Genomic DNA, 15,308 nt, shown 5'->3' on the forward strand with positions numbered 1-15,308 from the left:
GAGCCGAATATCAAGTATGAAGCCCTCGTGAGGATCGCTGACCAGCAGCAAATTGCTGGTAAGAACGATAGCCGTGATACAAGCTAGTTTCTGCTCAAGCCAGCTGCCGCTGGTGCATTTCGGCTGATCCGATCTGCTCGTACTAGCTCTGCAATTAATGCGTCGGCAGAGTTAATCCTATAATTATTTTACTATGGCAGGATAGGAATCACTATAAGGCAGTTTCATAAGTAGACGATTTACGACAGCGTTGATCATGTTCCAAAGCGTCGACCGCCGCGGCTTCGAAGCGAAACAATAGGCCTAGCGACGACTAGGGACGGTCACGCACGGCGCCGGCGTTCGCCGCGCTCGCACGTTCCACCCCCGCGGTAATTGTGTAACGTACCTCAGCCTGCTCGCGGCATCCCGTGCTGCAAGCGTTGCAAACTCGTGTACTTTCATAGCTAAGGCCGCGTATTTTTTGGCGTTCTGCTCAGCAACAAGCCGTTCAAACGATACTGTAGGCACGACAAGGCTTCAGTACGCAGTCGCTGCGCTGTCGGCCGTAATCGAAGACGTCGGGCGGCACCATATTCTATACATCGATCTTTAAACGTGATACAGTGGGAAAATGAATAACTTTGTGAAGCAGACCCGCTCGTACGTTTCGCGCACTCGGGCGCCGACGAGTAGCTTCCGTCAACAGACGCCGTCATAACCTCAGTTAACGACGCAAACCGAGGTCGTCAAGCTCGGTTTGCGGTAACCGCGGTTAGTGGCGCAACCATGGTTTGGTCCGCCGTGTAACATATGATAACCACGGGTTCGCGGTTACACTAACCGTCGCTGCGCGAACTGGCGAACTCCTCAGGCGTGTGCAAGCGAGGACGGGTTGGCGCGAGTACGCCACCAGCGAGCGAGCGCGCGGCAACCGGAAGTTCGTCGAAGTGACGTATGTCTGGGCGGAGCTTTGAACTTGCTTGTATTCTTTGTTTTTTTATGGCTCCCTTCGGCGTACGAGCTGAGAGGGAAAATTGGAAGGGTCATTTTTAATCGCCGATATCTCTGGTGTTGCAGAAGCTAGATCGAAAATTTTTGCGGGAGAATGATGGGTGATTCAATAACTATCAGTGTTATGGCGTTGTTTATCCTTCTTTGTGACCCCTTTCAGTGGACCTTTAATACCTGTTCAGTATAAAAATAAATTAAAAAGGTGAAGACTATGTATGTGTTGTCCTCAATTTTTCTTTCTTTTTCAGTAATAATTATTGTCTTTAGAACTAAAATAAAGCATTGTGCGCACAGATATGTATATTACTTTATTAGACAACACAATACTATGCAATTACTAATGTGGTCATATGCAAAATGAGTATCAAAATGAAATCTATATAATCACGTAGCTGCAAAGTAAAAGTATCATGGCAGTTAGTAAAACCTCAATTATCTGGCTGCAAGAAATGTCCGAATTATTTTCAGGCAAAGTTATAGAATCTCTCCGCCACTCTTCCTCATGTACAAAAAGACTGCTAAATATGCGAAAATGCAGTGAAGTCTTTGAGTAGGCTTAATCGCACATACTGTGCAAAGCTTGTAACAAGTACAAAAAATTGACGTGTGGAGAGCGAAAGAAGAAGACCACTGGCGTGCCTGTCATACCTGTCTGTCTCTGAAAGCGGCGCGCAGCTGGGTTCAGCACACTTGTGAATGTAAATAGATGCCACATGCTGATGTCGAAGGTCTGAAACCAAAGCTATGCAACTAGGCGATTTTTTTGGCCCATAAACAGAGGCCTCCTTCTCACCGTAATGTGTGGAATTACACATGTTTAAGAGGCGTGCAGGTTACTGAGCATCTTGCTGTAGGTGGGATTTTGCACTATTGCATGCCCTGCTTGTGACACTTCAACTGTGTCGCCCTCCCAGAGCCTCATGCAAAGTTCCATAAGGTGGTTTTTTCACGTAAATATGGTTGACCAAAATAGTACGGCGGAGCTCTCACTAGATGCGCTGTTAAGTGACTGGATGAGTGCCTTGGGTATAAGTGTGAGCTAAGTATAAGCTGCCTACAGCTTGAAGTTTAAGCAAACTGTAACTACGTTTGCCAACATTTTTTGCGAAATAAATTGCTTTCCTGTGCCTATCTCATTGAGATATATCAACTAAAAGGAAGGGGGGGGGGGGGGGGGGGGGGATTTACTTAGTTTTTTTAAGACCTAAGCACCCCCCCTTACTTTGGCCATTGCGATCAGAAAAAGGAAGGGGGGGTCTTTAGAATCGCATAAATACGATAGGCCAGTTATAGATTGGTGGTTCTCTCTGTGGTACTCCACATTTGCTGACAAGCAAACACATGTGAAGTTTAGTAATATTATGTATATATACAGTCAAACCCACTTATAACAGTATTAACCCTTTGAGGGTTTTTGCCGCAAATGTACGGCGGCGGTTTTCTGTCCCTCAAGGTCTTTGACGTATCGGTACGGTTTCAATCCTCCGTTTGAAATTTCATGCCCTAATGACGATACATGCTCACTGGGAGGTGCTGCCACCTCCCAGGATTTACAAGAAGTGCTTGAAATTTATTGCGCTGCCTTCTTGCGAAGATAAACAGAAGTGATTCCAAGTTGCAGCGTGTCGCCCGGTTTGCAGCGTGTCATGTCTGTCGCCCGGACTGCAGCAACGCTTTCGCCACTTGATCGCAACAGAGGTGTGAAACTTAATTGTTATCTTTATGGGCGCTTCCGTGCAGGGGATAAACAGAACTGATTCCTAGCTGCAGCTTGTCACCCGGTCTGCGGCAACACCCTTGCATGGTTTCGGCTCAACCCCCCGCCGGTGATCGCGATGGAGGCGTGCAAAACTTGATTTTTTATCTTTATACCCACTCCCGTGCTGGGGCCACGGGAGCCAATTTCCATCGTTATCGGTGCTGCTGTTAGCTTGTTTATCATGGAAGCTCACGAGTTATTCCTGCTGTCCTTGTTTACTGATTTTCCTGAGTTTGCAGTGTCGAGGAACGTTGACTCCAAAGTACAGTTCCTAATATTTTTCTGCTACTTTTCCTGACTTCACTCATATTGAACTTTTAAAATCCGCAATAAAGTAATTTGGCCATCTCGGAAAGTTAAAAAAAAAAAAAGAACCTTAAATTTATAATCAATAATTGTTATAACGAGGTTAGGTCGAAAAAATTATTTTGTAGTGGGAAGAAACCCGTAATCCGTAAGCATCTGTTTCACGGCAATCTGGCTGACATCTTTCTGCAGGGAATCCAGCTGCTGAACATAGTGCAGTGGAAGATTCTCAGTGAAAACAAAGTCCCACAGAGTTGATTGCTCTCAAAGCCTCCTGGTGAGACTCAACCTGCACAGGTTCTGATTCATCATTGTTATCGCTACTGTCACCGTCCTCCGCTCCAGTGACTGCTGCAACAATAGCCTCATCTGCGAGTTCTTCTTCTGTCGCGACTGTATTATTGGTATGTAAGAATCCCTCAAATCCCGACGTGTCGCTGTCACTACCGCTCACTGTGGACCAAAGTTTGGTCATCACTGTGTCGGCTGGAGCTGGAAAGCGAAGCCCGCTTTCCTGAAGCAGTTCATAATGGTGGAGGAGCTTACTTCTGCCCATGCTTCAGAAAAGAACTGTGCTGGCGCGTTCTGTGACAGAAATGTCGAGGTTCAGGGCGAGCCTGCTCAAAACATGGCGATACAGTGCCTTGAAGCAAGCAATCACGTCTGCATCCATAGGCTGCAAGGCTGCAGTGGTGTTAGGGGGGAGGAAAAAACTTCCACATGTGAGAGCTTCTGAGTTGTTTGGTGGGCAGTGCAACTGCTGAGCATCAATGCCACCTGTCTGCCTTGGCACTGCATCCGCTGATCAAATTCAACCAGTTACTTGTGGAAAAGTTCCTTCGTCATCCATGCTTTCTCATTATGATGGTAGTGAACCGCCATCTCGTGGCACCACAAAAACAGTGGGGATTCTTGGATTTCCCTGTGACGAAGGCGGGGAACTTGTCGCGGCCGTCCATGTTGGCACACATGAAAGCAGTCACGCGCAATTAGCTTTGCTTGCCGCCCTTACAGGGATCGGCTTTGACTGTGCGTCATTGACAGTAGCATCTGGAAAAACAGCCCAGTCTCGGCCTCATTGCACAAGTCCTGGTCCGCATTTCCTTCTCGGATGCAGGGCAGTGTTTCCTCAAGACACTTCTGCCTAGTGTAGACATCGAGTGATCCTGCCTCGCCCACGACTGCTTTGTACACAATTCTATGTCTCTCCTTGAACCGTTGACTCCAACCACCACCAGGCTGGAAATCGGTGTTGCGCAGGAGGTATGCAAAGTGCTTCGTGTTCTCCGCTAAAAGTGGGCCATTAGTCGGCAGGTTCACTGCGCGGGTATTCAAGAACCACTGGTAGAGCGCCTGTTCCATGTCTTTGTAGGCCCCATGTCGAACCTTTTTCCGGTCATTGTCCATTGCACGGGCAGTACTGGCATCGCTTACGCCGTCCTTTTGCTCACATACAATGTTCCGCTTAACTTTTAGCAGTATTGCCATTCACTTCCTCTTCTGCGCCGGTTGTGTTGCGCTTCCTGAAGGAGGATCCTCCATTGCTGTTCATGGAAAATCCAGGGCCAGCAAGATCCTGGCAACGATGATGGCACACTAGGGACATATTTGTGGCACGCCTGCCACAAACATGGAGAAGATCTGGAGAAATTTTACACAAACAGTGCCTACAGGTGTGCACACAATGTACGAAGAGAACGGTTTTAATCACTTCAAAACTGCTAGGAGTACAGAACAGCTCCCATATGCAGTCCCCTACAATGAAAAACACACTGCACCTCATTGAACAAAAAGAAGAGCAGAAGCAGGTTTAACGAAGGTCAAAATGCACGCGCAAACATCAGCTTGCTGCCGTCTGAAGCGAGGCAGCTGCGTCGTCTGCTCTGGTGATGCCCTTCTGACAAGCAACGCCCTCTGCCGTCGCCCATTGGCTTTCATTGCAAATGGTACCACCCTCGCCCATGCTGCAGTGTGGACGCTCGTCACACTAGCCAGTATATTCTAGATACTATACTGTAGAGGAGGTATGGCTGTCTATATTGTTAAGAATGAAGCCATTAAATTGTTGACCAAAACGATATGGCAGAGTTCTTGTTAGATGAGGATGAACTGTAATGGCGACAAGATGAATGCCATGGGTGTAGGTGTAAAGAATGAAGTTTGTTAAATAAGGATCAAAGTGAGAAGTGGTTTCTATGAATGCATACCCTATACACAGCATTTATAGATTATGAGAAAGCATTCGACTTGGTCAAAATCTCAGCACTTATGCGGTGTTGCAAAATCTCTGTGCAGACCAGCCAAACATGAAAGTAATGGAAGATATCTCTATAGCGGCTGCACACACAGCAACCATAGTCTGCTATAAAGTAAGTAATAAAATTCTGATAAGGAAGGGTATTAGGTTAGGCGACACAATTTCTCCAGCACTTTTCAGCATATCCTAAGAGGAAGTATTTTGACACCTAGGTTAGGAACAGGGATAAATTTGATGAAGAATACCTCTGTAATCTACGATTTGCTGATGACATTGCCTTGTTAAGTAACTCAAGGGATGAACTGCAAAAGATGATTAAAGACCTAGACAGACAAAACAGAATCGCGGGCCTCACCCCGCTGGGGTGGCACGGTGGTTAGGACGCTTGACAATTGTGCCTAAGGATGCGGGATTGAATCCTGCCCTCGGTGGCTGCCTTTCAATGGAGGCGAAAAGTAAGCCACGTTAGAGAACTCCATGTGGTCGAAATTTCCGGAGCCCTCCACTACAATGTCTCATAGCCTGAATCACTTTGTGATGTTAAACCCAAAAACCAAACCAGAATCATGGGCCTCAAAAATTAATATGCTGAAACTAAAGTAATCAACAGCCTTGGAAAGTAGCAGCATTTTATGATAGGTGCTGGAAGTGGTAGAAGAACACGCCCAGTTAGGACAGGTGAATGCTGCAAATCTAGACCACAAAAGGGGAATAACTAGAAGAATTGGACAAGGATAGAGTGCATTTGGCAAAAATTCTTATATCATGAATGCAGCTTAACAGAATTCCTCAGGAGGAAGGTATGTAACTGCACAGCTGTATCTTACCTGTACTCATCTAGGGTAAAAAAAGGGGAGGCTAATGAAAATGGTTCAACAGATGACAACACAGAGAGCTATGGAACAGAAAATGGTAGATGCAATGTTAGAGATAATCTACTGTAGGAGGTGAGTATAAAATTACTTGCATATTCTGGTAGATTGCAACATTTGGTGGCAGTAATGAAGGGAGAAAGTCAGGTCTGTGTGTATGGTAGTGGCATGCATTGTGTGGCTAACGTGGTAGCCACCTGGAGCATCTAAAGTGAATTTACTATGTTTTTATTAATATGCCCTGGCATTATCCATGCAGTTATTTTTGTTCATATCAACTTAGGACAGCCTGCTTTTTTCCTTTTCAGTAAATTACAGCTGCTTTTATTGTTTAATCTTGCTTGATCCATTTTTAAAATGTCTTAATAAAATCATGCAACACTGCAGCCGCTATACTTTAAGCAGCGCTGCCACGGCCAAAAGCAGTTATTTCTATATATGTGGTAGACATCACCAGTTGTATTTAGTTAATTTATTCATTTTATTTTATTTAAAGCTATCTTAGTGTTCTCAATTATAGTTTTAACAGAACCTGTTTATCTTGCTCAATTTCATGCCCAGCAGTGCCACTGCATGCCATCCAAGCGAGGGGGCAGATGTTGTATTCATGCAGTTGCATGGAATTGCTACGTACTTATTATATGCTGCGTCCAAAGTAAATGTACAATGCTGTAAATGTGCACATAGATGCCGATACATTCAAAACATGGTGGCTCTTGGGCACTGTAGTGCCCCCTAAAAGCTGGAAGGGCCAACTGAAGTTTGTGATGTTGAATGACGTCAGGACTACGCGTAATATTGACGCAAATTATAAAGCGGCATTTTTCTGGATGTACCATGCAGTATTTTTGAGGCCGTCCTTTTGAAGGGGTCCTTTCAGCGTTTGCCAACCTTTGTCATTAAGTTGTGTTCGAACCCTGCTGTTAGTGCCCAGTTGACAATCAAACCTGGCAAAGAAGACACCGCAAGAAGGGAACAGACCAGCACCTCTTCCAAAGGAACAGGCATAGCATACTTGTTACAGTATGACCTGTAAAGCACTGGCATATCCGCACAATTCACAATCGGAACAAGTACCTAGAGGTCGAAAAATTCACCTCATCTGTCTCCTCAGGAACCTGTACGAAGGGCAAGAGGTCACAGTCAGAACTGGGCATGGTCTTACTGATTGGTTTCTGATTGAGAAAGGAGTGAGACAAGGCTGCATACTGTTGCCCTGCCTATTTAACCTATATGCTGAGTGCATCATGAGGAAGGCCAGTTTGGACGAGTCTTCAGCTGGAGTGAAGATTGCTGGAAAACATATCAACAACCTTAGATATGTGGATGATACCACTTTAATGGCAGAAAGTGAAGTGGAACTCAAAAGACTTCTGATGCGCGTACAAGAAGAGAGTGAGAAGTTTGGGCTTAAATTGAACATTAAAAAGACAAAGATCATGGCGTCTTGCCCTATCAAGTCCTGCAGCATCAAGGGACAAGAAGTGGAAGCTGTGACAGATTTCCTCTTCTTGGGCTCCAAGATTACCCCGGAAGGAGACTGCAGCCGTGAAATTAGGAGACGCCTGCTTTTGGGAAAAAGAGCCATGGCTAGCCTTGACCGCCTAGTAAAGAACAGAGACATTAGACTGCCAACCAAGATCCATATAACTCGTGCTATGGTCTTTCCAGTTGTGATGTATGGATGCGAGAGTTGGACTGTGAAGAAGGCTGACCGCCGAAGAATTGACGCGTTTGAATTGTGGTGCTGGCGGAGAATCTTGAGAGTTCCCTGGACTGCCAGAAGATCAAATCAGTTGATATTGTCGACCATAAACCCTGACTGCTCATTGGAGGGTCAAATTCTAAGGTTAAAGCTCAGCTACATCTAATGAGGAGAGGAGTCGCTAGAGAAAGATTTGATATTGGGAAAGGTTGAGGGTCACCGGAGAAGGGGTAGGCAGCGAACGAGGTGGTTAGATGGCATCCTCGAGGCGCTGCAGATGAAGTTATGTGATGTTAGAAAGATAGTGAGAGACCAGAAAGTGTGGCATGATATGGTCCATAGGGTCACGAAGAGTCGGACACGACTGAATGACTGAACTGAACTGAATCTAGAGGTCGAAAAATTAGCGCTTTATTATATCAGTCCCATGAATACAATGATAAAGCATACCAGCAGCGACCAACATATATAAGTAAAGCAGACTACACATGCAGACGGCTGCTCACATGTGAAAGTCCCACGGCAAACATTGTAGTGTGACATTGATGGTAGAGACCTCTCTGTAGCTGCGTCAGTCATCTGCATACCACGAGCTCCATTTTATAAGCACCAACCGCTTTGAAAGAACTGAAAAGCGTGCCACAGTGGTGCAACAAGACTTAGCGCTGGCAGAACGAGAAAAGGATGTGCTCACAAAATTAGGAAACATCCCACCAGTTAGAAACGACTGAGAAGCAGCTTGTATGCAAGACGAAATCGTCGTAATCAACACGTCTTGAGACAGGTGAGCTAACTTCGTATCATTCCCAGGAGCACAAGTGCAGACACCATGATAGCAGCGATAAGAAACTGCTTCGTTGCGTCCTTTGCTTCGTTGCACCTAACAAGGTCTGCAAAGTCTCACAAAGGCTGATGCAGCATTAAGAGGGGTGGCGTGGCGTAGCGGTAGAACATCCGCTTCGCATGCAAGAGGACCGGGGTTCAAATCCCGGTGCCGCGCAATTCACCGGATTTAAAAAAAAAAAAATCCGCGTGTCGATGGAATTGCATAAACAGATTTGGGGTGCGACCTGATGCCGGTGAACACCTCCGGCAACGCACTCCCTCACCAGAACAGGAGTTGGCCACCCTGGTGCAGTAATTGGCCGCAACCTCTCATGATAAGCTCCACAAAACCCCGGCCCTCAGTCACCAGCGGCTGCGGAACAACTGACCACGGCGGTGGTCAGACCTGTGACGCAGCAGGGGGTGCTAAGAAAGCCTGGCTCCGCTGGACAGGCCGCCATTGGAAACTGACCCTGGCAACGTTTAAGGCTAGAACCCTAGCTAGTGAAGCTAGTTTGGCAGTGCTCTTACAGGAACTAGAAGGTATGAAATGGGATGTCATAGGGCCTAGTGAGGTTAGGAGGCCGAATGAGGCATATACTGTACTGAAGGATGTGCATGTACTGTGTTATCGAGGTTTACCGGAGAGGCGAGAACTAGGAGTAGGTTTCCTTGTCAATAAGTATATAGCGGGTAATATAGATGAATTCTATAGTATTAATGAGAGGGTTGCAGGCATCTTAATTGGGCTTAATAAGCAGTATAAACTGAAGGTTGTACAGGCCTATGCACCTACATGTGGAAAGCTTCTATGAAGATGTAGAATCGGCAATGCGAAAAGTAAAGACGCAGTATACTGTACTAATGGGCGACTTCAATGCCAAGGTAGGGAAAAAACAGGCAGGAGACAAGGCAGTAGGTGACTATGGCATTGGTTCTAGGAATAGCAGGGGGGAGTTACTAGTTGAGTTTGCATTGTGCAATAACTTATGAATCATGAATACCTTCTTCAGCAAACGAAAGAACCGGAAATGGACATGGAAAAGTCTTAATGGAGAGACTAAAAATGAAATCGACTTCATAATGTGTTCAAACCCCGCCATTGTGCAGGATGTAGAGGTAATCGGGAAAGTGCGATGCAGTGACCGCAGGATGGTGAGGTCCCGAATTAGCCTAAATCTCAAGAAGGAAAGCAACAGATTAGTAAGAAAGAAACCCATCAACGAATTAGCGGTGAGGGGGAGGGCAGAAGAGTTCAGGATCTCGCTACAGAATAGGTATTCAGCTCTAACTGAGGATGGTGACATTAGCCTAGAGGCAAAGAACAATAATTTCAGAGATATCATTACTGAGTGCGCGGTAGAAGTAGGCGGTAGGATAGTTAGAGAGGATACCGGTAAGCTATCAAAGGAGACAAAAGATTTGATTAAGAAACGCCAGAGTATGAAAGCTTCCAATCCAACAGTCCAGATCGAATTGGCCGAGATATCAAAGCAAATCAATAAGCGCAAGGTGGCCGATATAAGGAAGTATAACATGGAGAAAATTGAGCATGCTGTAATGAACGGGGGGAGCCTTAAAGCGGTAAGGAAGAAATTGGGCATAGGCAAAAACCAGATGTATGCGATAAGGGACAAGGCGGGCAACGTCATCACTAATATGGACAAGATAGTCAAAGTAGCCGAGGAGTTCTATACAGATCTCTACAGTAGCCAATGTAGTCAGGACCGTAATGAGATTGGCGGTAGGGAAAAACAGTCAGACGTTCCACCAGTGACGAAGGACGAAGTCAAGAAAGCACTAGAAACTATGAAAAGGGGGAAATCAGCTGGAGAGGATCAGATAACTACAGATTTGCTGAAGGACGGGGGGAATATCGTGCTAGAAAAACTGGCCACCCTGTATACGCAGTGCCTGGTGTCATCGACGGTACCGGAACCATGGAAGAATGCAAATGTTATCCTCATTCACAAGAAAGGGGACTCTACGGACCTTAAAAATTACAGACCAATCAGCTTACTGTCTGTTACGTATAAGGTAATTGCTAATAGAATCGGGACAACCTTAGACTGCAATCAAGCAAAGGATCAAGCAGGGTTTCGGAAACGGTGCTCTACTATCGATCATATCCATACCATCAATCAGGTGGTAGAAAAATGCTCGGAATATAACCAGCCCTTATACATAGCATTCATTGATTACGAAAAAGCATTTGACTCAGTTGAAACCTCGGCGGTGATGCAGCATTGCGAAATCAGGGGGTAGACGAGCCGTACGTGAAAGTGCTGGAAGATATATATAGTGGCTGCACAGCAACCATAGTTCTGCATAGAGAAAGTAACAAAATTCCCATAAAGAAAGGTGTTAGGCAAGGAGACACAATCTCCCCAGTACTATTCACAGATTGTTTAGAGGAAGTATTCAGAGACTTGGAATGGGAGCAGTTAGGGATAAGGGTAGATGGAGAATATCTCAGTAATCTGCGATTTGTTGATGACATTGCCTTGCTAAGCAACTCGGTGGATGAACTGCAAATAATGATTGATGACCTAGACAGAAAAAGTAGAAAGGTAGGCTTGAAAATCAATTTGCAGAAGACTAAGGTAATGTTCAACAGCCTCGGGAAGGAACAGCAGTTTACATTAGGTAGCGAAATACTGGAAGTAGTAGGCAAATATGTCTACTTAGGACAGGTAGTAACCGCAGATCCGGACCATGAAAAGGAAATAACAAGAAGAATAAGATTGGGATGGAGCGCATTTGGCAAGCACTCGCAGATTATGACTAGCAGCTTACCGGTATCGCTCAAGAGGAAAGTATACAACAGTTGCATCTTGCCTGTACTCACCTATGGGGCTAAAACGTGGAGGCTAGCCAAGAGAGTTCTACTTAAGTTGAGGACAACCCAGAGGGCTATGGAACGAAAAATGGTAGGAGTAACATTAAGAGATGGAAAGCATGCAGAGTGGGTCAGAGAAATAACTCAAGTTACCGACATTCTAGTGGAAATTAAGAGGAAGAAATGGACATGGGCAGGACATGTAGTGCGGAGAGAGGATAACCGATGGTCGCTGAGGGTAACAAACTGGATTCCAAGGGAAGGAAAGCGTAGCAGGGGGCGGCAGAAAGTTAGGTGGGTGGATGAGATTAAGAAGCTCGCAGGGGTCAAGTGGATGCAGCTAGCACAGAACCGGGTGAAGTGGAGAAATATGGGAGAGGCCTTCGCCCTGCAGTGGGTATAATCAGGTTGATGATGATGATGATGATAAAATGTATGACCTCTTTCATAAAACAAGGTATCAAAATAATTATTATTCTTATGCTGGTGCATAGGTTTTTAATTTGTAGTTTTATAATTTCTTTGAGTGTTCGGCCCCTAGCCTGTGGCTGTGCTGTGGCTGTGCTGCAGTTGCGCTAAACTGCTTTTGGGCCCAGCCTTCGCCACATGTGTACTTCCGCCAAGCTACATCTCTGATGTCGGGGCTTGCAGATGCTGGCCACCATTGAGGAAAAAAGACTGCCATATGAAAAATTAAGTTTTAAATTGTTCTGCTATGTTTCTCAGTGCCATAGTCGGACATTCAATAAATTGGTAAAGGAGGTTCTGATTGGCGCAAAAAAGAAAATTATGATAAAGGTCAATAGACAGTGAGACAGGAAGCATGCAGAAAAGGGTCAGGGAATAAAGGTGAGGCAATGATGTTCTAGTCGAAATCAAGAAGAAATGAAATGAGCATGGGCAGGGCATGCAATATGCAGACACTATAACCAAAAATATAACTATTCCACCAACACCGTTCCCACTTTGGGTTACTGATCACTTCGCTCTCGCCCTACCATCTGATCTGCTGACCGTCCTGGTTTGCTCTGTTGTTAGAGCGATTGCTCCAGAAAGGCAGTGGTCCTGGGTTCAATTCCTGGGCCGGGACGAATTTTTGAAGTTTCTGAGAAAGCTGTATAGCTTTCCCTGGTATGGCTTCACTTGGGTGGATGTCAGTGAGTAATTATTCCCTTATTTCAGTAAACTGATGGTAACCGAGAATGACAGACTGGATTTCAAGGGAAGGAAAGCATAGAAGGGGGCAGTAGAAAGCTAGGTGGGTGAATGAAATTAGGAAGTTTATGGGAATTATCTGGATGCAGCAGGTGCTTGACTGGGGTAACTGAAAGGATATGGGGGAGGCCTTTGCCTGACAGTAGATGTAGTCAGGCTGGTGATAGACATACTTGCGCATTGTGAAATTACGAAGAAAGTGGCTGGCCATTTTGTTCTCATCGTATGTGATATGTGGGATAGGCCATTCGTGGAATTTTTGCATGAGGTTAAAGCCGAGCAGAGAAAAAAAAGCAATGAGGATGCCTTTGTAGAATTTTCCTGATGTGTTAAACCTGGTTTGCTGACAATTTGCTCATATACTGTGGTCCTGCCATGGATTTGAAGAAGAGCAGGCACCAAATGACAGATGTTTTCTTCTTTTGTAATGGTTCTGGAGCTATTACTGTACATGCATTACCATCCGGTCTTCTGCAACCACTGAATACTTAATAATTGTATTTCTTCTACCTCTTGTTGTGGTTTAAACAGCCGAGCATGGCTATGATGTCAAAGGCCAGTATAATTCACATGAAGCATGAATATAATTACTGGTTTCTCACTCATTTTGATACTGGCTTTTTAGGTTGGCAGGTTTTAACATTGCATTAAAACGATGAAGAAGCAATTATATTGCAATTTATCTGCTTCACCTGACCTATACTGACCTTTGACTTCATAGCCATTGTTTGGCTATTGAAACTGGAGTGGGTGAGGGAAATAGTGCAGTTGTAAGCTGTTAAAAGGCATAGGTGAATATCACATGGTGATGTTTGTATACAGTCGATCCCGGATATATCCATCGCAAACGGGATTGCTAAATAATTTAGTTCAATATATCAATAATTTGTTATATAAAACATGTCAACAGATGAGCCTCTCTGTAACCCAGAAGTGGGAATACAGTGCACCCACTCTACTGGTGAGCTTCCTGCAGCAGTGTGCTGCCCGCTGGCATACCAGCAGCCCGTCGCTCGCGGCGATAGGGGCAACCATTTGAGGCGTGCATATGCAAACTCGCTGAGCATCAATTTATGCCACTGAGGGTCCACTGGGCGCACCTTTTAAAATGTGCCACTCTTTGCGCGCGAGCTCACATGCCAAATGTGTGGCAGGGACAGACCGGTACATCGGACTTCATGTTGCTTGCCTTTTGCGCCGCACGGCACAAGTGCCTTTGGAGTGGGGCTCGCATCAAAGCTGCAGTGACGGTCCTTTTGGAAAAGCTGTCACATATCATAGGAGGTCTAATTCTGGTATTGGTACCTGTGAGTGCAATAATAACTGAAATAAACTTAGGGTAAAGTTCATTTTCAAATAGCCTTCAGCAGTGAAGCAAGCCCTGTGAGAGCTGCCTCAAACCTTTAATCAGTGAGGCTGGCTTCACCGCGTGACAGCCAGTGCATTGAACATCAGCTTCTCTGCTTGACACCTGTGTTGCAGTGAAAAAAAAAAAGCACACAAGACCGAAGGTCACTTTCAAGCGGATCTGACGGTTACCTCGTCACGCAGTTTTACAGCCTTAGCGCAGCCAGTAGATGCTCAGGGCTGTGCAGCCGACCCAGCTCAATGCGCTTAAAGTGATCGGTAGAGTGCTGTTAGCAGAAGAACCCTTTGCAGGGGGACAGTGCAATATCATTGAACATCTGCTGAATGGGAATTCGATAAATAAAACTCTACTATACTTTTTGCACGGCATTTTCAAGCGGGCATTCTGAGAGTTTGATGTAAGCAGTAATTCATTATGTCTGGGATCGACTGTAGTAACGTCTTGTACCGTCTTTGCCAAAAGTAACCAGGCTGCAGGGTTTCATTCTCAACTGTGTTTGGAGCCCTTGATCTATTTCAAAAGGCAGAAAATGGTCTTTACAGATAAAAGTGATGGGCGTTTTTCCCGCACCGGTGATTAATAGTTTGGCATGTCCTGTAAAATGCTTAACTACAGGGCTAAGGAGCAAATCGGGCAGCCTGGTTACTTTTGGCAAAGACGGTACATCATAATAAAGAAGAAAACGTGGCATCTGTACTCTGTCAAGTTGGTGTGGTATTCAGTCACTGCAGAATATTGGAACTGTCTCAAATATCAATTTCAAGTATTGAATATAAACTGACCAACGAAAAATATTCATGTTCTGCATTTTGATAATTGGCATACCCCTACTTTTACATAAGTGCAGAATTCATTTCTATTTTGTACATTACCTTCAAGATTGTTTGATGCACTGACCCATTCATGCATTAACTTGCCAGTGTCATCAATAGCCTATTGGCAGTTTGTGGTCTTCTTAATTGAGTAAACGATGTTGTTTATTTTCTCATCGCTTGTATAATGTGAGTTTGTTAAACCTTTACGTATAACACATTCTTTTCTCTTTGATTTCTTCGAATCAACAAGAGTACAGCTTGGTCCAAAATGCAACATTCACGGATCCAGGAGATCAGAGTGCCTGGTTTTACCACAGGTGGTTGACAGGAAGAGGTAATTTCTTAGTTATTCG

General features: G+C 45.1%; 1 protein-coding gene across 4 annotated transcripts in view; it reads left to right on the forward strand.

The window, feature by feature from the left end:
* The window catches only part of LOC146205092 (geranylgeranyl transferase type-2 subunit alpha-like), an 83,657-nt gene that overhangs the window by 12,948 nt on the left and 55,401 nt on the right, over window positions 1–15,308 (forward strand). For all 4 annotated transcript variants that reach the window (XM_084589783.1, XM_084589779.1, XM_084589780.1 and 1 more), the window contains exon 6: window positions 15,206–15,289. In XM_084589783.1, coding sequence (XP_084445909.1) covers window positions 15,206–15,289 — 84 coding nt within the window. The remainder of the gene's footprint in view (window positions 1–15,205; window positions 15,290–15,308) is intronic.

The sequence above is a fragment of the Amblyomma maculatum genome, chromosome 1 (genome assembly GCF_055883805.1).
Source record: "Amblyomma maculatum isolate TAMU_Amacu chromosome 1, ASM5588380v1, whole genome shotgun sequence".
NCBI lineage: Eukaryota > Metazoa > Arthropoda > Arachnida > Ixodida > Ixodidae > Amblyomma > Amblyomma maculatum.